This window comes from Acartia tonsa, chromosome 13, assembly GCF_053477335.1.
Source record: "Acartia tonsa isolate MP-2025a chromosome 13, ASM5347733v1, whole genome shotgun sequence".
NCBI classification, from domain to species: domain Eukaryota; kingdom Metazoa; phylum Arthropoda; class Copepoda; order Calanoida; family Acartiidae; genus Acartia; species Acartia tonsa.
The window spans coordinates 6,803,008-6,825,880 of record NC_137272.1 but is presented as its reverse complement, the minus strand read 5'-3'; the positions used below and the strand labels follow the sequence as shown (position 1 = coordinate 6,825,880).

At 34.4% G+C, this 22,873-nt stretch overlaps 2 protein-coding genes across 6 annotated transcripts in view; one reads left to right on the top strand and one right to left on the bottom strand.

Annotated features, from left to right (window-relative positions):
- The window catches only part of LOC145304306 (uncharacterized), a 42,622-nt gene that overhangs the window by 8,588 nt on the left and 11,161 nt on the right, over nt 1-22,873 (bottom strand). For 2 of the 5 annotated variants that reach the window (XM_080146173.1, XM_080146170.1), the window contains exons 13-41: nt 22,630-22,707; nt 22,006-22,109; nt 21,491-21,598; nt 20,954-21,063; nt 20,304-20,502; nt 19,948-20,020; nt 19,451-19,566; nt 19,021-19,085; nt 18,631-18,721; nt 18,192-18,297; nt 17,740-17,818; nt 16,829-16,976; nt 15,404-15,511; nt 14,949-15,076; nt 14,553-14,616; nt 13,998-14,140; nt 12,919-13,013; nt 12,420-12,501; nt 11,416-11,491; nt 10,961-11,057; nt 10,463-10,575; nt 4,854-4,945; nt 4,403-4,518; nt 3,945-4,117; nt 2,619-2,720; nt 1,878-2,205; nt 1,465-1,558; nt 1,093-1,202; nt 315-423 (exon numbers count right to left, since the gene is read on the bottom strand). In XM_080146173.1, coding sequence (XP_080002299.1) covers nt 315-423; nt 1,093-1,202; nt 1,465-1,558; nt 1,878-2,205; nt 2,619-2,720; nt 3,945-4,117; nt 4,403-4,518; nt 4,854-4,945; nt 10,463-10,575; nt 10,961-11,057; nt 11,416-11,491; nt 12,420-12,501; nt 12,919-13,013; nt 13,998-14,140; nt 14,553-14,616; nt 14,949-15,076; nt 15,404-15,511; nt 16,829-16,976; nt 17,740-17,818; nt 18,192-18,297; nt 18,631-18,721; nt 19,021-19,085; nt 19,451-19,566; nt 19,948-20,020; nt 20,304-20,502; nt 20,954-21,063; nt 21,491-21,598; nt 22,006-22,109; nt 22,630-22,707 — 3,307 coding nt within the window. The remainder of the gene's footprint in view (nt 1-314; nt 424-1,092; nt 1,203-1,464; nt 1,559-1,877; nt 2,206-2,618; nt 2,721-3,944; nt 4,118-4,402; nt 4,519-4,853; nt 4,946-10,462; nt 10,576-10,960; nt 11,058-11,415; nt 11,492-12,419; nt 12,502-12,918; nt 13,014-13,997; nt 14,141-14,552; nt 14,617-14,948; nt 15,077-15,403; nt 15,512-16,828; nt 16,977-17,739; nt 17,819-18,191; nt 18,298-18,630; nt 18,722-19,020; nt 19,086-19,450; nt 19,567-19,947; nt 20,021-20,303; nt 20,503-20,953; nt 21,064-21,490; nt 21,599-22,005; nt 22,110-22,629; nt 22,708-22,873) is intronic. The other 3 variants (XM_080146174.1, XM_080146171.1, XM_080146172.1) reach the window with 2 other exon arrangements.
- On the top strand, nt 6,309-9,964 carry LOC145304307 (uncharacterized). The gene is made up of 5 exons (XM_080146175.1): nt 6,309-6,375; nt 6,785-6,911; nt 7,186-7,290; nt 8,827-8,965; nt 9,344-9,964. Exons 1-5 carry the CDS (start codon nt 6,365-6,367, stop codon nt 9,598-9,600), a joined length of 639 nt encoding a protein of 212 aa, XP_080002301.1. The 5' UTR covers nt 6,309-6,364; the 3' UTR covers nt 9,601-9,964.

Genomic DNA, 22,873 nt, shown 5'->3' with positions numbered 1-22,873 from the left:
CCAATTCCTTTTCATCTATAGGAATCTATAGAAACTATAGGAATCTTTAGGGATCTATAGGGATAAGACAATGGAAGATAATTTGATGTACAGCCCCAATGTTGATACACAAAATTACCCCATCTGTAGATTAAATTTAGTTGTCGAAACGTTTGAACACTTAACCTAATAAGCCAACCAATCAAAATTCACTAAAGTCCTTAAAGTTGTTAACGATTTAAAGAACACGTTATTATAAAACTTTGGGGACTAGTGTGATGAACTGTTTATCTATTTTTCAACAATAAAAACAATCAAATCAATAGGTAACTGACCTCATGGCATCAATTTTCTGTTGTGAATATTTGGAAGTTGAAGACATGATCTTTGAACTGGTTGGTGTGCTCGTACTTGAGGCTGCCGACACAGCCGCTGATGATACAACTGAAAAAAATATCAAAGTTAAGTTTAAATATTTTACCTATGAAGAATGTTTTATAATATAATTTTTTTGCTGTTTTTTTCAGATGCGATTAATAATGAGTATTGTTTACTTGAAATATATTTCGCAATGATAAAGTACACTTTTTCCTTTTAAATTGGGTTGAGAAAGATTTCTAACTACCTAAATGGTCTTTTACCCCTGAAAAATTACACAGAAATTATCAGGGATCTTTCCTGCTTTAGGGTTATGAGATGACAATGGATGATGAATGATAATCCTTATAATTAAGTAACAGGATCCCTTTCTGTTTGTATTTGTGTGTACCTAATGATTTAGCCAACTGATGAACCGATATGGTTCTCCTTTACAGAAGTGTAGCTTTCCATAGGTCATGGGAACGTCAATAACTATTTTAGGGTATGGTAAAACCACTTTCACAAGAAAAATGTCCCCTAGAAAAAATTACCCCCCCCCCCAAAAAAAAATTTCTTTTTAAACCAAAAATAAAAATGGTGGTGGTCGACTCCGTCCCCCCCTTAAAAAAACTCTCCTACTTTTTTTTAAAAATATTGAATATAAAAATTGGTTATCCAATTCAACCCCTTAACATGAAGTGACCTAGGGGCCTCTATTATTGGCTTGTAAATGTGAAGGAAAAACTGTAATACCTCTATTGACAGCAGAAACAGGTGTGTTGGTAACAATCATGGTTGTCCCGCTGGGCGTCCGGATAGGGCTGTTAGAGATACTTGTCGGGTCGCGGACAGGGATTATTCTTCTGAATAATAATATTTTCAAAATGGATATTTAAGATAACAGATCTTAAGGGATAAGACAATGGCCGACAAATTAATTTGCATCCCCAATGATGATAAACAAAATTGCCTCTTCTGTAGAGGTTGAAACGTATGAACATTCATCATAATGAACCAATCAATCAAAATTCAATAAAAGTCCCTAAAGTTGTTCAGCCAACGAATAAGAAAAAGCTATAATAAAACTAATGGACTAGTGTAATAAACAGCCCTCCCTGACTTTACCTGTTTGCTGTTATTTTGACCAATTTTTGAGCCGCGGCTGTCGGCGTATTGCTGGTAACTGTTGTTCTGTTCATAGGAATAGATCTTACCATTCCTAAATAATAATAATATTATATGGATAAAAAAATCAGCAGATATCAAATAGACAATGATGACAACATCCATTAAAGCGAAGCTCTGGAACGGTAGGACAAACGAACATTAACACTAGTCAAAACTGATAACCAGAATAGGTATAAATATATGAGTTTGAACAAAATTGTAAGTAATTTTTTTCATACAAGATATTATTTCAGGACATTATTACATTTTTTGGACTTGATTATACAGATGCTTCGCTTATTATTATACCTTAGGCTTAATGTAATAGAAATCATTATTCTAAAAATGAGATGAATAGGAATATTGCTTACCTCTCATTGGCGTAGAACCACGAACCGCTCCACGGCCCGTCGAGCTTATCCGCGAAATTGTCGGGGCACTGCCAGGTGGTCGTCCTCGCGTTGACGTTACAGGTACCGGTGTAATCTTCAGCCGTCCGCCGCTTAGACCCGCCAAACCGCTCATTCTGTGGGACGGCGGTGTTCGTGACTTGGGCGGCCGAAGTGTTACTTTCACCTCGATCGGGGGAATTTGGCCAGGTGGCGGTGGCGGCTGGACTGTGAAACCGGCTCTGGCGGTTACACAGTCAGGGTCGGACCAGGTACGGCTGCAAACGGCCATCAGGTAACTTCGGAATTTCTAAAAAAAAATTTAATGATATGACATATTTCATTGGCCCTCTAATTGTGTTTGATTGCAGGGGTTAAAGGGATAAGACAATGGCCTATAAATGATGTACAACCCCAATGATGATTTGGACACTCAACTTATTGAATCCAACAATCAAAATTTGATAAAAGTCTTCAAAGTTGGCACTTGAGGGAAAGGGAATTAAAGAGACTTTACTTAAATCTTTTTTTAATTGGGGGGGGGGGGTGTTACTATTTCCAAGTCGATTTTTTTGTGGAGGGTGAAGATACCCTCCCCCCAAAATAGCTATAAACCTTCCCTGAACCTACTGTATAGGAGAACCATATCCATGTAGCGGTTAGAGAGATCCTTTGGCGAAAACAGACAGACAGACAACCTGTTACTTTATTATAAGTATTTACTTGTATTAGAATGGTGCTATAATCTTGTATAGAAGAAAGAGCAGCCACGTCTGATATTGTTTTGATATTCTCAACTCCCTCCGCAGATATCCACTTTTTGGCCTGAAAACAGTTAGTAGGTTAGGTAAGGTTGAAACAAGAGATTTAGAGAACCCCGTAGCTTTAGGCACATGCCATAAGGGCTACTTAATAATAGTTATATTAAATTTTGTACTGTCCGAATATAAAAAAAAGTCTATAAAACTAAAAGAGTACAAAAATTTCATTAACAGATGACTTGAGCTTTTTTTTAAAGTTCATAAAGCAACAAGGATGACAACATCCATAAAAGCGAAGCACTGAAACGGTAGGACAAACGGACACTAACACTTGTATAGTGTCTGAACTGAATAATCAGAATATAAAAGTATAGAAAGAGTCGAAGCAAAATTGTAAGTAAATTTGTTCAAAAACTGCTTGATACAGGATAATGTTTCTGGACATACTTACATTTTTAGGACTTGATTATAGAGTTGCTTTGCATATACTATTGGTCTTTGTTGTCCCATGAATCAATATACAAAAAATCAGATCAAACGGATAACTAGATCACATAAAAAATTTTTTGTTAAAAAAGTAGAAAAATCAACATGTTTAAAATGGACGTACAGACATTCTGGTAATGATTATAGAGTTGCTACTCTTTCTAAATCGTACCTAACTACTACAGGAATCATCATGCAAAATTTGAAATCGGTAGGACAATTCTAACCTGCCTAAATTAATGAATTAAAGCTATCTATCTCGGACGGACGTACGGACCGACCCTAATTATAGAAAAGCTTCGCTTTTAAAAATAAACAAGTACAACAATTATTAAAATTTAAAGTAATAACAAGACAGAAAGTTAAAATTTATTATATTACTATGAAGTTTGAACGATACACATACAACTTTTCTGGCTTATTAAAGGGCGGAATGAGGGGGGGGGGGTGAGAACTCTTTAAAAATCCTGTAAAATTGTTTTTTTTATTTGTTATAAAAAAACTAGGTATCTAAAACTTCCTATAGTTAGCTCAATTATAATTAATAGCAATATTAACAGATACTGATTTTAAGGGCTTCACATAAAGAAAAATATATGTATCTACTAGCGAATGGGCATCTAAAATCTAGGTAACAGTAAAACAGCTAAAAACCACACCAAGACTTAAATCTAACATTAAATAGCCTGAAACCACCCCTGGACCTATGAGAAGTTTCCTTAAAATGGAAAACTCAATTGGTTCAGTAGTTTTTTTATAACTTTAGTAACAGACATAAGACTGTACTACTTTTTAGGATTACCTGATTCGACAAAACCAATCTATGTCCAGAATTTCTTTCAACACCCAGCAGCAGACAGTTATCCCCTCGTCCCATGAGACGTTCAGGTTCGCTGGGTACACACAAGGACAGAATGGTTTCACAGCAGTTATCACACAGGGCCACGCCGCTGCTGTGCACAGTTGTCGCGGCTGCTGAAATAAATAAATTTAATGTTACATATTTCCAGGGATCTAAAGCAATAGGCGATAAATTGATGTACATACAAGCTAAATGATGACAAATCTACTCCTTCTGTACATTAAAATTAGTGATTGAAACGTTTGGACACTCAACTTAATAAACCAACCAATCAAAATTCAGTAAAAGTCCCCAAAATTGTTATGCCAATGAATAAGAAAACGTTATTATAGGATTTTGGTACTAGTGAAATAAACAGCCCATTGTCCCCTCGTTCTCTGACAAAAAACTATGTTTACCTGGATTGCTGCCTGTATTAGGATTGACAGGTGTCCCACTATTTGGCAGCGGTGCTGTGCTGTTGGGTGCGTCTGTTCGGGACTGCATGCCAGCCGTCAGACGGAAATCGGGGAAACTGAAATTATAATCGGTCAATTGTGAGGATTAATCATGGATCTTAGGGGATTAGACAATGGACGATGAATTAAAAAACATCATAAATTGAGAAATTATAATAAATTAACCACTTCAAGCCATAACAAAAGTACCCAAAGTTGTTAAGCCATTGAGATAACTTTTATAATCAAATCATATAAAACGTTGGGTACTGTAATAACATATTATGACGCAAATAACATTACTGAGGCAAAGGCAAGAAAGTAACGTTTTTCTTACATAGTTAAGAACGGACAGAGGGACAACACTAGTTGTAAAGTAGCTTCGCTACTAGAAAAAAACTAGCGAACTAACCTGAATTTTGAGCAAAGTTTGCACTCTGAATAATAATCCAATAATCTTGTGTTACATCCTGCAGCGCCGTACAGAGACAATAAGGATTTGGCCTAAAATATTAATGGTTGAAACATTTGAACACTCAACTTAATAAACTAACCAATCAAAAATCAAAATTCACTTCAGTCCCCGAAATTGGTACGCTGACGAATAAGAAAACGTTATAATAAGACTTTGGGGACTGGTGTAATAAACAGCCCAATGTCCACTCCCTCCCTTGTTACATCCTGCAGCCCCGTACAGAGTCAATAAGGATTCAGCCTAAAATATTTATCACATTATATGAAGTCAGGAATCCAAAAGGATAAGACAATGGCCGAAAAATAAATGCAAATCCCCAAGGCTGATGCACAAAATTACCCGTTACATTCTGCAGCCCCATACAGAGACAATAAGGATTTGGCCTGAAATATCTATCACATTGTATAAAGTCAGGGATCTAAAGGGATAAGACAATTGCCGATAAATTGATGAACATCACCAATGATGATGCAAAAAATTAACCCTTCTGTAGATTACAATTGGTCATTGAAACGTTTGGACACTCATCTTAATAAACCAACTAATCAAATTCATCAGAAGTCCCGAAAGCTATTAAGCCAAGAAAAAAGAAAACGTTAGTATGGCACTGTGGGGACCAGTGAAGTAACAGCTCATTGTCCATTCTCTCTCTGAATCACACTATATGAAGTAGTACGTTTCATGTATGTTTGTCCGTTAAGATAACTCTAACAATTGAACTGGTCAAGCTGAAACGAGTCTTGCAATCAGTTTTAAGCTTTTTTTATGACCACTTTAATTCAAAATCTTATATGGATTTTAATCAATAAGATTATCTGACATAAAATTATGATCTTCTGGTGTAGTGTTCCATTAAATAAATTCCAATTGATTTTTGATTATATAAAATAAATAACTTTAACTTACAAGCTTCTAAGTGTTTTATAAATACAAGATTTTTATTATAAATAAAACTAATAACAAATTAAAACAGACTTTCGTGCTAATGATGACTTTATTTTTTTATTGCAATAAAGGATGACAACATAAATAAAAACGAAGCTCAACAAATCAGACATTAATACAAACAAAGAACGTTATTCAAGACATGCAATGCATATAAAATTGTTCAGATTCATGATAAGAATCAAAATTTCAACCATAAATTTAATTTTTCATTGGTGTCAAAAAGCTTAGGTAGGTAAAAAATGCAAGTTGAACTTTGTGGTATCGATTATAGAAATCCAATTCATATTATATCCATTAATTAAATGAAAAACTAAGATTATTATTTCTACAGACACACACAAAACCTTCTATTTCTAGAAAACCTTTGCTTTATAAAGAATATGCACTTTAAAATAATTTAGTCATTCTATAAAAGAAAAATTCTTGTAATTATGACTATAAAAGTTGTGTAAAACCCTTTAATTTTCAGTTCCTCATTGGCTCTTGAAACATTAACAACAATGTTTACCAAGTAAGAATTTTAAGGAATCCAAAGGGAGAAGACAATGGCCGATAAATTGATGCACATACTAGATAATAATAAACACAGTTACCCCTTATGTGGACTACAATTAGTGGTTGAACCAACCAATCAAAATTCAAGAAAAGTTCCAGAAGTTAAGCGGAACGTTATTTTAAGACTTTAGAGATTAGTGTAATAAAAAGCCCAATACCCCCCCCCCCCCTCTCCCTGAAGAATTTTATTTTGTGAGAAAAAAAACAATTTCATTTATAAACTTGATTTATTTATTTGACATACTTTAACAATAACCACTCAATACAGCCAGCGATGAACATTTTTGTCTTATCATTTTTTACTACCTATCATAATAAACTTTTAATCTATCAAACAATAAACACTAAAATAAACTGTTCTATAGGATTTTGGTTGGTGTCCTACTGTTTGGTCTTGCCTCAGGTGCAGGAAAGTTCTGTCCCAAAGAGAGGAGGGATGGATTTGAATGCAGAGCAAAAAAGGATCAATTCAAATGTGGCATCTTTTTTGAGGTACAATATCTTTAGTAAATTCTTTTTAATTTATTTGAAATTATTTTCTACTATGGCTTCTACTATACTGAAAAATCATGTATTGTATCTTATTATATCCAGTTTTCTACGAATATAAAAATGAAGAATAATGACAAAACTAGTTTTAATCTTATATTTGTACATTATTATATCCACAGAAAGCTGTTTAAAATATGATGTGATAAATAGCTATTGTATTTATATTTTAATTATGAATATAGATAAATTAACTATAGTATATCATTTTTCTTAGGATCTTGTAAAGGACAAAGAAATCAAATGGATTGGAGCTTTGCCCGATGCTATTTCTCAGACAAGAAGGAAGAACCCTGAACTCATAAAGACCATCTTTCCAAAGGTAAAATATAGATCACAGACTTCTAGTAAATTAAAGGCATTTAAAGATGATAAAAGCAAGAGCAACATTAAATAGGTTTTTAATTAGGTACTAACTAAAAGAGACAAATACTAACGGCAATACAATCCATGGCAAACCAAAAATCAATCTTCATATAAATATGAATTATAACCTTGTAATATCTCAGAGTAAGATAAATGGGCCAATTTTTGGACAATACAATCTGAATCTAAAATTAGGTTTGGCCAAAAGAAGTTCAGATTGCTGATAATACATTAAGTATCAGATTTCAGTTAAACAAAACATTAGAATAAAACAATAGAGGGGAAGTGGGTTAAATAAATGTATGTCCCCTTCCCAAGGACTCTGTGACGACTTTCAATTGGGTCTTAGAAAATCAATTAAAAGCGTCGGGAATATTAACACAGCCAAGTCGCTACTGATAAGCAGAAAGCAAAGTGTTAGCAGATAAAAAAGTTCCACAATGGGGATCCAGGTAGTTGTCTCGTTATACAGGGTGCGCCACATATCTAGGGACTTTTTTAAAACGGCCATAGCGTCAAAACTACTTGACCAATCAGGACGTTTGACCCCACTATAAAAAGCTTAGGTAATGACCTTTTAGCACAAAAAAATCTTTGGGCGAAGATGGGCTCGTACTCCGAGCTGGCCGCGCTTATGTTCAACAAGGCAGATTCGAAGTGCGCTGGTGGTATAATCTGGATTCTCAACTAGGGCCCACTAAATCGGACCTCAGCCCATCTGTAGATGAGCTAGAGTTATGCAACTTGCTGGGGATACTGTTAGATACATAAGTAAGACACTAGAAAAGACTACAGCTCTTTATCTAAAATGGCTTGGCTTTAGTACTCCGGCAAAGTGAAATGTGGCAGATTTAGAGATGTCAAAAACGTCAAAAATCGTGTAAAATAGTGAAAATTTCTCGTTTTTCGACGTCAGAGACCCATATGGAACTTAAAACTCATTTTAGACTATAAATTGCGCTGACAACCCTAGATGAATCTTCCTGTCATTTCCAAAAAGGTAAAGAACGTCGTTCTAGCTCAACTGTGGTTCAAATAAGAGCCTCCGTGTCAAAGGGTAGCTTGAAAGTTGGGTGAATTTTGATCCTGCGGTTACTCACATTCCTAAGGAAATGGGGCCTCCCAGCAGCCCGATCTTAATTCAATGGACTTTTGGACCTTGGGCTACTTTGAGGCATGCACCAATAGACGTACCCATACCATAAAGACCTCCCTCATAATAGCCACTATCAAGGAGAACTTCGCCAGCTTGAACAGTTACATTCTGACCTTGGCCTGCCGGCGGTTGAGGAGGGGGGTAGAGGCGGTGAATGATGCTGGCGGCGATTTTATTCAATGGTCTAATAGTCATATACCTAATTTGCTCCCCAGTTTTTAAAATTTAATAAAATCTTAAAAATTGACGATTTTATGTTCATTTGTTTACAATTTAGAAAAAGTCCCTAGATATGTGGCACACCCTGTACATCAATATAATATATATATTCTTTAGGTAAACAGAAAGCCAGTTGAGGAGGATTACTTTGAGACCTGGTCCAGCAAATGTGATGAGAGTGAGGCCAACTCCAAGTGCTACCTCCTCATGGATCAGATTGCTGATGATAACCTGGACAGCTGCAAGAAGACTGTTGGTACCATTCTCATTACTAATTTATCTAATTATAAATTGGATTCTTTGCCAGATCGAATGATCATATTTTTAATTAATAAAGTTTAATTGCAAAGAAAGAGGGGACAATGGTCTGTTTATTAAACTAGTTCTCAAACTATTACAATATCGTTTTCCTAGTTATTTGCTTAACAACTTTGAGGACTTTTACCGAATTTTAATTAGTAGGTTTATTAAGTTGATTGTTCAAATATTTCTACCACTAATTTTAATCTGCAAAAAGCGTAATTTTGTATATCGTCATTGGGGATGTACATCAATTTATTAACCATTGTCTTATCCCTATAGAATAGATCCCTGGTTCAAATGCCTACATTTTTAATGACACAAAATTATTCAGGAAACCTTGATGGAGATGATACCATAGGAAACCAGCTATGTGACCAAGCCAGAAGATTCTTAAGCTCTGCCAAGAAAGACCTCTCCCAGGGCCTGAAGAACCAGAAGCTGACCTTCTACAGCTCGACCTGTACTGGAGGCTGGAGCCCTGTCACATCAACTGTGTCTGGCAACCTGGTGGCCAATGAGAAGCTCTGCTGCGATGCTGCTTGGAAATATTACAAGTGTGATGGCAGTGATTTTGTCAAAAGCTGTTGAATATGATATTTGATGCGACATCTAACATATGAATTTACAAGATTTGGAATGGAGAGCAGCTTGAGATTTTTGCATAAAAGCTTTTAAACTTATTTATTTTTTTAAACATTATCATGTAATTCATTTTATAATCTGATACAATTAATATTTCTTTCATGTAATAACCTTTTCATATAAAACCTCATTTATCTTATGTTTAGGGTAATGTTATCACTAGGTATTTTTTATCCAAGATATAATAAATCATAATTATCTTTTAAATACCTAATTATTACCCTTATTTAATTCGTCTTTTAATGCTTTAAAAAGGTAGAACTATCTATAATAAAATCTTCAAATGCAAATAAAACCTAACAGCAACAAATTGTAACCTTCTAGATTGGTTAAAGAATATTATAAATAAAAGCAGATATACAAATAGTGGCTTTAGTTAGCTTCTAATTTGACTTTTAATATATGTACTTCCACTTTAAGTTAACCTGTAAGTTTAAAACATGTTTCTACTTTTGTTTAATCTCTTGGCTCATAAAACTAACAAAATATTTAACTCCAAACCATGTAACAAAGTAAAAGGATCTCAGTCTGTATGTACCAAACGATCTCGCTAACCGCTGAACCTATATGGTTCTCATATGGCGTCTAATAGGTCCTGGGAAGGTTTATAGCTATTTTTGGGGAAGGTATCACCACCCTCCAAAGAGAAATCGCCAAAAAATCAAGATCTACGAAACTAACGCTTCCTAGCGCACAGCCGTTCAGATATTTTTTAGTTAACAGCTGATCTTAAAATAAATATAAAAAAACGTTCCACTAGATGCCTCTATGGGCGTAGCCTTTTGTAAGTAATAAAGATGCAACTAACCTGTTCTAGGAACTTGTTCATGTCAATGGATGTTTCCACTTGTTGATTAGGTTCTAGATTTTCTGGCTGTGGCTGGTCCAAGAACACGTAGCGGTTCAACAGCTTTATATTGCCTAAACATCATTAATAATAAGCTCTGAGGAAACTTTAAAAAAAATAACCAGGCTATAAATAGGCATCGAAAACAAAAATGAAAAATATGTAGGTGGGGGAAGGGGGGAATTGAAAAATAAAGTGTACCTACTACATACTGAATACATCAGCTGATATCATTCAGAAAAATTTTGAAAATTGGACCAAAAACGCCAAAGATACCTATGGGAAAACATTTGAAAAATCAACAAAAAGCTGTTTCTCTCTTCTACATTCTACATGCACAATTATCTAATGATGGGATTTTTTATTTAAACTTATCAAACTTTTTGCAGCAGGCGAAACATGTGCAGAATTTATACACTCCTTGAATTTACTATTTTAATTTGTCGGTTTTTTTCTTACCTCTTTTGTCCGGTGTTAACTTAGTCTTGATGGCCTCAATTGTTTTGTAAATGTCTTTCTGTATTGAAATCTCTGCTGTACATCCTTTGGGCAAGATCTAAAATAAAAACTTCATAAGTGAAATAATCTAATTTTAGAAGTGAGGAGATATTTTCCATGGAGGGAGATGATATTGGACTGTAAATAAAACTGGTCTTAAATGTTTTTTTTTTCATAAACAAGATATCTCATCCGATTACTTAAAACTTTGGGGACTTTTAATAAACCAACCAGTGCTAACTTTCTGTCTTTGAAAATCCACCAATAGCGTCGGAAATATTAACACAGCCAAGACTCTACAAAAGAGCAGAAAGCAATTTGTTAGCAGACGAAAAAGGTCCCCAACAGGGGGATCAAGGTAGTTGTCTGGTTATACATCTATATTTATAGATTTATTATTTGCATAATTAGTATACCTTTCTGTCTAATGAAACATTTATTCTTCTATTTGGCCCATCTCCCTCCACCGTTGCTGTAAACTCAAACTTCAAACTAAATAATAAATAACATTAAAGTAATGTAATAAGGCAAGTAAGGAACTAAAATATAAAGGGGACTATGCACGAACGAGAGCAAGTGATTTTGAGCACCTTCCTGCAGTAAAGAAGAGTGTTTTTTTGTGAATTTTTGTTTCAATATAGTTTTATATGAAGAAAAAAATCAAATAATAAACATTTTATGTTGAAATAGTTTCAAATGTTTTGTTGAGTTCTAACTGTTGTTTCAAAAGCATTAACACAAAAGCATATTTTTTATGAAAAATGTATATCTATAATACAAAGTAGAACGATGTCTGTCTGTCTGTCCGTCTGTCCCTTAAGATCTCTGTAACCACTAAACCGATCGGATTAAACTCTTTAGGGAATATACCTACTGGTCCTGTGGTGGTTTTAGGCTATTTCCTTGGGGGGTGGGACACCCCCAACCTCCCCAAAAATAAAAATCCCCCCCCCAATTTTTTTTGCGTAGGTACCTATTTTTCCCCAATTTTTTTTTAGTTAGTTCACATAAAACAACTGGCGGCAGCACCAGTAGTACTTCAATTTTTTTTAAATTACCTCGTGGGGCAAAGCTCTAGAGGCTAAGGGCGAAGCCGCTAGTATTTAGAAAAAGGGGTAGTGACATAAAAATATTAAAAATATTCTGGTACATTGCTGAAAAGTGCTTAAAATCACTTGCCCCTTTAAATAATAACTAATTTCTATTTGTGAGTGATAATTTCTGTAAATTAAATAATATAAATGTACATTGTCTCTCTTTACTATAGAAAAAAAAAACTTGTTGTAGTAAAACGCATTTTAGCCTTTTAGGTAGATGTAACTTCTTTATTTGTCTCTTGAATTGTCTTTAATTTTAACCATTCGTATTACGAAAAAATATAAATGGCGCTAGATTTTCGTAAACTGGGAAATATACTTACTCAAGCATTTCGTTCTTAGAAGCAGTGGTGATAACTGATAGAAGGCTGTCTGTATGAGGTACTATGTGTTCTAAAACTACGCCTGAAAGTAAAAGATTGTTTTAACAAACAAAATCTGAATTTTTTAAAGCTTTTCAAATATCAGGGTCGGTCCGTACGATTAGCTTTTTTGTTAATTTGTACATTTATATTTGTCCTATCGGTTTCAAACTCTATAATCGTTACCAAAAAGCCCGTACGTCAATTCAAAACATTTTCCATTTTAAACTTAAACAAAAAGTATTATGTGGAGATAGGTTTCGTGACAAATTTGCTTTTAAGATAGCCAAAAAATGGCAAAACTTTTTGTTCGACTTAGGGAAATAGACCTACCAAGGATTATTCATGCAAAATTTCAGAAATTCGAATTCTAAGTGCCATTCAATCATTAATTACGAGATGGTTGCATTAACCCTCCTCCTTATAAATTAATATTTTGCTTAAGAACTTTGATTGTTACCTAATGCCATTTCCACAAGATGTGTTTCGACCTTTGCCTGCTTGTGTTCTAGTCGGGTCAAATCTATTGAGAACTTACATTGCTCACATACAAACCTAAATAGATAAGATAGATAATAGAGGTAGATAGATAGATAACTAATTTCCTTGGCCAACTTATGTTCCAGCCGGGTCAAATCTATTGAGAACTTACATTGTTCACATACAAACCTAAATAGATGAGATAGATAAAAGAGGTAGATAGATTGATATAAGATAGATAACTAAGGTCCTTGGCCAACTTATGTTTTAGCCGAGTCCAATCTAATGAGAACTTACATTGTTTACATACAACCCTAGATAGATAGATAAATAGTTTATCCTTGTGTTACAGACGGGCCAATTAAATTGAGAACTTACATTGCTCACATACAAACCTCGTAAGATGGTAGATAAGTAATATAGGTAGATAGATAAATAGATAATTAAGGTAAAAGGTTGATGATATATTAAAGTTTTTAAGTCAATGATAAACAAATGAATAGAATTTTTTAACAATAAGAATCTAAATGGCTATATTAAAAAATTAAAATTATAAAATATAAGATAAATCATTTAACTAAAACGAAACAGAAGAAATAATAAGACAGATAATATGATTTAGTCCTAACTATGCATAGTAAGCTGAACCTTATTTTAGGCCAAGTCATTTCCATTAATTCCTAGCAACTAAAATTGTGTTAGTTGGTAGTGTAACAATTTTCATATTGCGTATTAACGACTAAGTTTTTGCCGAGATTCGTAATAATCACCTAGCCAGCAATAAGCGGTTGCTTCATAATCCGAACTGGTATACAATAAACTTAGAATGAACAAAATAACCAGAGATCTAAAGGAATTTGACAATGGTCGACAAATTTGTATACATCCATGATGAAAATACACAAAATTAACCATACTGTAGATAACAATTTGTGGTTGAAACGTTTGAAAACTCAACATGAACCTACCATCAAAATTCACTGAAGTCTCCAAAGTTGTTAAGCCAACGAATATAAAACTTTGGGGACTAGAATAAGAAAAAAAACATTGTCCTCTCACCTGACAGAAGGTCCAGCCATATCAATATTCTTATTTTCTTCCAGGATAACACCTCTAGTAGGGGTACTATTACCCAGGTGCAACAACCTGGCGGGCACAACTTTATGCAATGTATTGGTGGCTGAATATAAGCTTCCTCCCTCCTAGAAAAAAACAGAATTGTTTTTTACATGAACTTTTTTAATGTTTTTGACAGGGATAAGAACTAAGGCACATGTATAATACCTTTAAGATAAAGTAAAAAATGGTTTAAAAACTGATTTTTTAGGCGAGTTACCTTTCCCCTAAAATAATTTTCGGATAATACATAACCGATAAATTGATGTACATCCCCAATGATAATAAACAAAATTACCCTTTCTGTAGATTACAATGAGTGGTTGAAATGTTTGGATACTCAAATAATAAGCCAACCAAACAAAAATCAATAAAAGTCCCAAAAGTTGTTAAGCAAAGAATAAGAAAACGTTATCATAAAACTTTGGGGACTAGTATAATAAACAGCCCATTTCCCTTCCCTCCCTGGTTGCAACGCTACTATGTTGTAATTCTAACCTGTACTGTGTAGAGAACATTGTATTGGCCGTTACAAATCTTCTGACTTACAGACAAAAGAACCCTGAAAGATAAAAAATTTTCATAAAAAAATAACGGACCTTAATTTTGGTATACTGATTCCTATTACAACAAGGTACAAAGCAATACGCGAGGCATCTCTATAATAAAGTCCTAAAAATTTATGTAAGTATGTCCTATAACAGTTTCCTGTATTTAAACAGTTTTGAAATAAATTTTGTCTAGACTTTAACATTTACATTCTGCTTATTCAGTTCTGACACTATTCAAGTGTTAATATTCGTTTGTCATACCATTTCAGAGCTTTGCTTTTATGGATGTTGTCATACTTATTTTAAAGTAACTACACTACAAATTACAAAACGTCTTTTTTACCTTAGAACTCCGCACAGCTGTTCCATGTGATGAAGTTGGAACATTTTCAACTGTTTGTCAAAAGCATTTTCTCTCATAACAATATTTACAAACTGCTTCTGGCAATTAGAACACACAGCCAACATTTCCTAAACAAAATTGAATGATTAGGTATACAGTTGCTACGCTATTTCTTAAAACTGTGTATTTCTATTGTAAATAATAATATTAAGTTTTTAAATTAATAGGACGATTCTAACCTGCCTATATAATGATTTCATATCCAATAAAATTGCCCGAGGTATCCCCCAAACCCCTATGACATATTATTACCCCCTCCCCCACCCCCTTGGCCCAATACCTTCAAAGCAGATAAGAAAATCTAATAGTGTCATACAAACGAGCGTACTAAAAAAACCACACAAAAAAAGTAGACATTAAAACTCGAGTAAGTTTAAGAAAAAGCTAGTACTTACGTTTGGTCCATTTTGAATTAGGATTGGGTTTGTAATTTTGAAGAGGGCACAGTAGGTAGGACTCTGATTTCTACACACGGAGCACTTTGTCATTGCTGAATTCGAGACCTAAATAAAGTAATAGTTATTTATCGCATCGGTTTATAAACAGCTTTCCGTGGATATAAAAGTGTACACTTAAAAGACTAAAACCAGTTTTTCGTCCCGAAGGCACGGTTTAAAAAATCTGGCTTTAAACTTAGTGGAGATTAATCGTTTTCGAAGCCATACAGGAAAACATTTTTTGAGTATAGCATTTCTGAATAAGTTTTTATAACAAAAAACTTGTGCATTTGATATCAAAAGCTACCTATTCCTTCATAATTTGGCTCAGTTTTCTAATGGGTAGGGAAAGCATAAATTGGAATAAATTTTTTTTAGATATAACACCTATAACTTAGATAGCCTAAAACCATCCCGAGACCTATGTGAGGCTTCCCTAAAATGCAGTGTTCTGGAGCCGGAGCCGGGAGCAGCAACATTTTTGGTGGAGCCGGATCCGGAGCCGTATTTTTCGTTAAAAACGGCTCCGGCTCCGGACTAGCTAAAATGATTTTTTAAAGTAATATTATAATTTGGCAACGGTCTATTTCCATATAATAAACTGAAAAACTATTGTTACTTAACAAATAGACATACATCCTTCTACTTTTATATAGCTTTAATCAAATAAAAGCAAAATATTTTATATTATTTATTTTATTTTATCAAATTCAATAATGAAAAAAAATTGATATATTAATTTTAAGGTAGGAGCCGGAGCTGGAGCCGGAGCCGGCTCCGGCACCCTGCTAAAATGTATTTATCAAAATCTTAAGCTACTGACAATAAAACCTTACTACTTTTGCACTTTTTTATATATATAAACATTGAAGTGTACTGAACGTACGTAGCCTGATCGTATGTCTCTAATTCAATCAGAATGTTCGTCGTTAGCTTGTTATAAATAATCTATGGAGGTTGTATCGACAAATTTTCATGGATTGAAAAGAAAAAATGCCTTCTATGCCTCCAATAAAATAGGATATTAAATTCCATCAAATGATGTCTCACAGTTTTCCTTAAAATGCCACGTTAAGACAAAACCAAACCCCACTCTTAATTTTTAAACATAAGGAATATGAAAGGGCACTTTTTGATTTGTTTGTTTACTACTTTGATCAGGGATCTAAAAGGATAAGACAAAGGCCGATAATTGATGTACATCCCCAATGATGAAACACAAAATTACCCATCATGTAGATTAAAATTAGTGGAAGAAACGTTTGAACACTCAACTAAATTAACCCCAATCAAAATCTATTAAAGTCTTCAAAGTTGTAAAGCCAACGAATAAGAAAACGTTATTGTAAAGCTTTGGAGACTAGTGTAATAAACAGCCCATACCTGTAAAAACCCTCTGGAGTCAAAGTTATCCCTAAAGCTCTCTACTGTGGCCTGCAGCTTTTTAGTACAACTGTATTCGGCGGCGAATTTTGAGCAGGGCAGGAATCTTAGGTCCTGATGCTCCCCCTCGTCACAGCTTCCACATTGTCTAGATAGATAGATAGATAGGATAGATAAGATAGATAGATGTATAGAATTTTGAGCAGGGAAGGAATCTTAGGTCCTGATGCTCCCCCTCGTCACAGCTTCCACATTGTCTAGATAGATAGATAGATAGGATAGATAAGATAGATAGATGGATAGAATTTTGAGCAGGGAAGGAATCTTAGGTCCTGATGCTCCCCCTCGTCACAGCTTCCACATTGTCTAGATAGATAGATAGATAGGATAGATAAGATAGATAGATGGATAGAATTTTGAGCAGGGAAGGAATCTTAGGTCCTGATGCTCACCCTCGTCACAGCTTCCACATTGTCTAGATAGATAGTAAGATCTATTAAGTGGTCATTTAGACTCTAACAACACCCAAGGATACTAGCCTATTAGGTTAAGTAACATCCAACAGACAACCAGCCATTTAATTACACGACCTTTGTCTGAGAAATCCTAAGGGTGCATTTTAACGAGTTGCGCCTGTCTATGACCCAAGGCATTTCTCTTACTCTAACTATTTATGTCGCGCACCTGACAAGGCAGCTGTAGGAACCATTTTTAACGTCTTTAGTTATCTGGCCGAGATTCGAACGTATCACCTCCCTGACGACGAGCAGATGCACTACGTGTTGAGCCACGGTCGCGCGTTAGTTTTTAATAAAAGAATCATAATCATGCTCGAGCTATAATATAAACACAAATAATAAAAGAGAAAGATTGAGCTAAAAAAACATTTCAAAGATAAATAAAATACTTACACAAGTTTCTTAATCTCAGATTCAAAACTGTTTGAACAATAAGCTCCGGCGATCAACAGTAAACAAGGATAGATTTGTCCTAAACAAAGATTTAGTTCTGTACATGTTTTAAGCCAATCCAATTCTTTCAAATGTAACTTAACAAGCCAGGGATCTAAAGGGATAAGACATGGCCGATAAATTGATGTAAATCCCCAATGTTGAAACACAAAAGTACACCTTCTGTAGTTAAAAATTAGTGGTTGAAACGTTTCAACACTCAAATTATTAAACCACCACCAGTAAGTCCCTAAAAATGTTAAGCCAACGAATAAACGTTTTTGTAAAACTAGGATTAGTGTAATCAACAGCCCATTGACCCCTCTCTCTCTCTGACAACAAGCTGTAATGTAGATCATTGTGTGTATAATTGTATTTTTTAAATTTATCTGGTCTATCTGTTCAATAATTACCTAAATGTGGATTAAGATGTTTTTGATAATCATCTGCTGTATAAGGTGAAGAGCAGAACAGACAAATGATAGAGTTACCGCGCGGCCTTGCTCCATACGGTCCTGATTAACACAATTCTTTATTTAACTTGAAAAATAATGATTAAGATAAATTTAAAAAGCAAGGATAATAATACCCAAATTGTAGCGCAATTAAACTTACAGTATTTTATTTTTAGTTGACAAAGAACAGCAGACTACAGCACAGAATTTCAATCAAACCAATCTAAATCTGTAAAGGGGTTGCAGTGGGTAGGGGATTAAAAATTTAGTGCATGGACTGTATGCCCCGGGATGCCGGGCTAAAAACTGGTTTTAATATTTGTACATTTTTATATCTGCGGAAAGCTGTTTATAATATGATGCGTTAAATAACTAGTAAATAAGAATTTATTCCTGAAACTCCGGGTTGAACGGCAGCAATATGCGTCGCTAGCTGGATAGCTAATTGGATGCTGGGCTTGTGAACTTGATACCATGCTCCTGTCCTCCTATTATAGATAGATAGTGGTTAGATAGATAGTGGTTAGATAGATAGACAGCAAGATACCATGCTTCTGTCCTCCTATAATAGATAGATAGTCGTTAAAAGTTATATGAAACATGTAAATCGAAGCTTTTCATTTTGACTATGAAAAATGACGTCATACTGGCCTACCATTGGTAAATCAAAATGTATACTGGCCTGCCATTCGTCATTTAGTCTGTGTATCGGCCTATCATTGGTCAATTGTATTGTATGACGTCACTTTTTTTATAGGCACTATAAATAGCTTGATGTAAAACTTACCTACATACCAAACCATGAGAAACATTTACTTCGCAAATTTCTTTTGTTCTCCCCAATACTTGAATCTAGAATGGAATTTTATCATTTTAAGGCACATATACATTTATCTCAAAGACAATAATCACTGGTTTTTGGCCTTGAGAAATGAGATAAATCACAGGGATCTAAAGGGATAAGACAATGGCCGATAAATTAATGTCAATCGCCATTAATGGTACGCAATATTACCCCTTCAGTAAATTAGAATTAATGGTTAAAACGTTTGAATATTCAACACAATAAGCCAACCAATCAAAATTCATTAAAGTCCCCAATGTTGTTGGCCAACCAATAAGAAATCGCTAATATTATAAGACTTAGGGGACTAGTGTAATAAAACAACTCATTGTCCTCTCTTACTCTGAAATAAGTGCATTTTTAAAACTCTCACCTTTAATCCCCTGGAAAAGTTCCTAAGAATATTTCCATAGAAGGCGGTGTGTAGCTCCTCCCTAGCCACGGGGAGAATATGATTCAAAATGTTCTCCCAAGTTTGAGAATTTAACACTAAAATAAAACAATTTATTACACAAAATCGTGATTTTTATAAACATTAATAAATTTAAGTATTGGTTATCTATTGAACTATGGCCTTTGCACTTGTTTAAAAACATATTAATATCGATAAAACTAAAACTTTTAAACTTAAACTTAAAATTTTAGGAATCTTGATTTTAAAAAAGTAGCAAAACTAGTTAAAGTTTCACTAATAAGTAAATATTATAGTAAACAAAAAATTAATTGGTTCAGAGGTTAGCTTATTCTTAACGGAAAAACAAACAAAATCTACTTTTATCAAAAAAGCGTTCAGCGGTTAGCGAGATCCTTCAGAAAACACAGACAAACAAAGAAAGATTCTGTTACTACAAATAAATATGAATCTATTACCTGATCTAAATGAAGTACAATAGTTACATCTCACAATAACTTTAGCCTCTCCATTATTTATTGTATCGCCCAACTTAAATTAAAAAGCATTATTTAACTATGAATCTAAAGGGATAAGACAATGGTCGATAAATTAATATACAACCCCAATAAGGAAACACAAAAGTACCCCTTCTGTAGATAAAAATTATTGGTTGAAACTTTCGAACACTCAATTAAATTAACCAACCAATCAAAATTCATTTAAAGTCGCCAAAGTTGTTGAGCCAACGAATAAGAAAACGTTATAATAAAACTTTGATGATTAGTGTAATAAAAAGCCAAATGTGCCCTTCTCCCTAATTTTAATGACGCACCTGATCGACAAAGTCTTCAAGACTAAGCGGTGCCTCCTCAACAACAGGCATAATAGTCTCATGGACAGGTGTAGTCGGCTGCTGCTGTACTACAGGAGTGACTGGGGCTGCGGGTGTAGCCGCCAAAGTTCGCTGCTGGATTTGGCGTATCCCCGGGGCGGCCACAGGTGTTTGTTGTTGTTGTTGTTGTACATAGTTCCTAAAATAAATTTTAATATTATATAATTATTCTATTTAGTAGTCCGGGGTACTATCCTGCATTCTTCTCCCAGCTAAAAGGGGGGGATATGGGGGAAAAATAAAGAGGAGAGAGGGGGAAATGAAGAAATAAACAGTCCTGAAAACTTTAAAAAAATTTTTTTGCTCCTTGGAGGGAAAAAACAAGAAAAATATGGTGGAGGGAAAAAAATAGAGGAGGGGGAAATAAAATATTTTTTCAGCAGGGGAGAAGAAATAAATCTTGTGCAAAATAAACACCCCTGTTAGTAAACTTGATGAATGTTTGTTAGAGCTTATCATGCTTGAAATTTAAGAGCTAACCATATGGAAATCTTTATTAATTAATATGCTCTTATAAGGGAACAAATCTAAAAAACTAAATTTCCTAAGTTAATAAAAATATTTAAAGTATAATTTGTGAAACACATTACCTGCTATAAACAGTTTTTGTTGGTGACACAGTTGTGGGCTGTGGCTGTTGTCTGAATTGTTGTTGCGGTGTTTGTTGTTGCTGCGCCGGGGTTGCAGGGGTCGAGGCCATCTGTTATTTTTATATTATTGATTCTGTGTGTGTGTGTGTAGCCATTGTTATATTATTGATTCTCAATTCATTTTATGATTTATCTTTTATTCAAGGGCCCTCTATTAGTATTCTCCTTTAAAAAATAATAGGTCACAGCAAACTAGGTATAGCTCGTAGATCTAAAGGGATAAGACAATAGCTGAGAAATTGATGTGCGTCCCTAAAATGTTACACAAAATTACCCCTTCTGTAGATTACAATTAGTGGTTGAAACGTATGGATTATAAACTTAATGAAGCAACCAATCAAAATTCAATAAAAGTCGTTATTATAAAACTTTAGGAACTAGTGTAATAAACAGTCCATGCCCCCTCTCTCTTTCCTTAACAAATTATTCATTAAAATCCTTTGAAAAAAGATTTTCCACCAACAATGAGAATCATGCCTTGGCCTTTTTAGGTCCGTATTTGTGTTGCGTGATTTTGATGGTCTTCTTCCCCTTGTGGTTGGGGTCGTTAGATATGTTCTTGATGAGGGTGTTGATCAGGGTGTTCTAAAATCAAATAAGATTAGTATTCATGATATTCTAAGCCTTCAGGATATTCTGTAAAATTGACCCTGCTAAAGGGGGGGGGGGGGGGGTTAAAATAAATAAGAATATGTTGTTGGGGGAAAAATGTAAAAATTAAGAAAAATAAAAACATTTTTTTCCTTTTCTCCCCTCCTTGGGGATAAAACTAGGGGAGGGGGTAAAATAGTTTCCAGCCGGGGAAGAAATGAATCTTGTGCATCAGTTTATTTTCTGAATGCACAAACAATAGAACGACAGAAGAAAATTTTATCTAATGAAAACAGAGTTTTGACTTTTTAAAAACCGTTTTGAATGTCCTAACTAAGAACACATAAAAATAAGAAATATAGGTATTTTCTTTTTGTAGAAAAAGGCAAAATAAAACTAACCTGATCTAATGATTTTGAGCAAATCATCATGTAGGTCTGGGAATATCCATTTTCTGAGGTTACTGTGTAGGTTACTTTCTGTTGATCTGGTCCAATATTAACCTCTGAAAATATAGATAAATTATTAATAGGGGTCGAGGGGAATGCCTTGGCTATTTATAAAATTATAACACACATAGAAACCTTTCATTCAATGATAATTTGAAAAGGCACACCCATTCTAGTTTTCTTCTCATATTAGCTTTTTTCCTTATCGCTATATAGCGTCTTAAGCTGCAAATCAGTAAAAGTTATTTAATATTGAAATGTTTTGGTGGAAACCAGCGGCATTATCCTCATAGAATTTTTTTTTTAATTTTGAAAATATGAGTACCCCCCCCCCTCCCCCCCCCAGAGAACAACTATTTTAGGTTAGATTAGGTTATAGGCAAGGGGGGCGAGCGCTGCGGCTGGGCAGGCTAGAGAGGCGAGCGCTACGGCCAGAGTTCACAGTTCATTTTATAAACTTTTTGTCAGATTCACTTTATTTTTTTCATTTCTTTTCTCCCCCCCCCCCCCCTTTAGCAAGTGATCCCATTCAGAATATCCACCCCTGTGAAAAAGTTAGGTGTTTGCTTTCATTACCTGAAGAGCGTTTGACAGATTTCTGAACAGTCCTTCTTTGTTGGACCATTCGGGGCGTTGTCATGGAAGAGTTCAGTCCTGACGAAATAAAATATTATTTGGTATGACTTCATAACCGATGGTTAGAATCTTGGCTAACTATCCACCCAACAAAGTACTTCAGGTTAATCCACCAGAGGTCAACAAAATGGAGGCCAATCTAACAAGATCTGTACGCTCACAGTTATCTCAACTAAGATCTGGT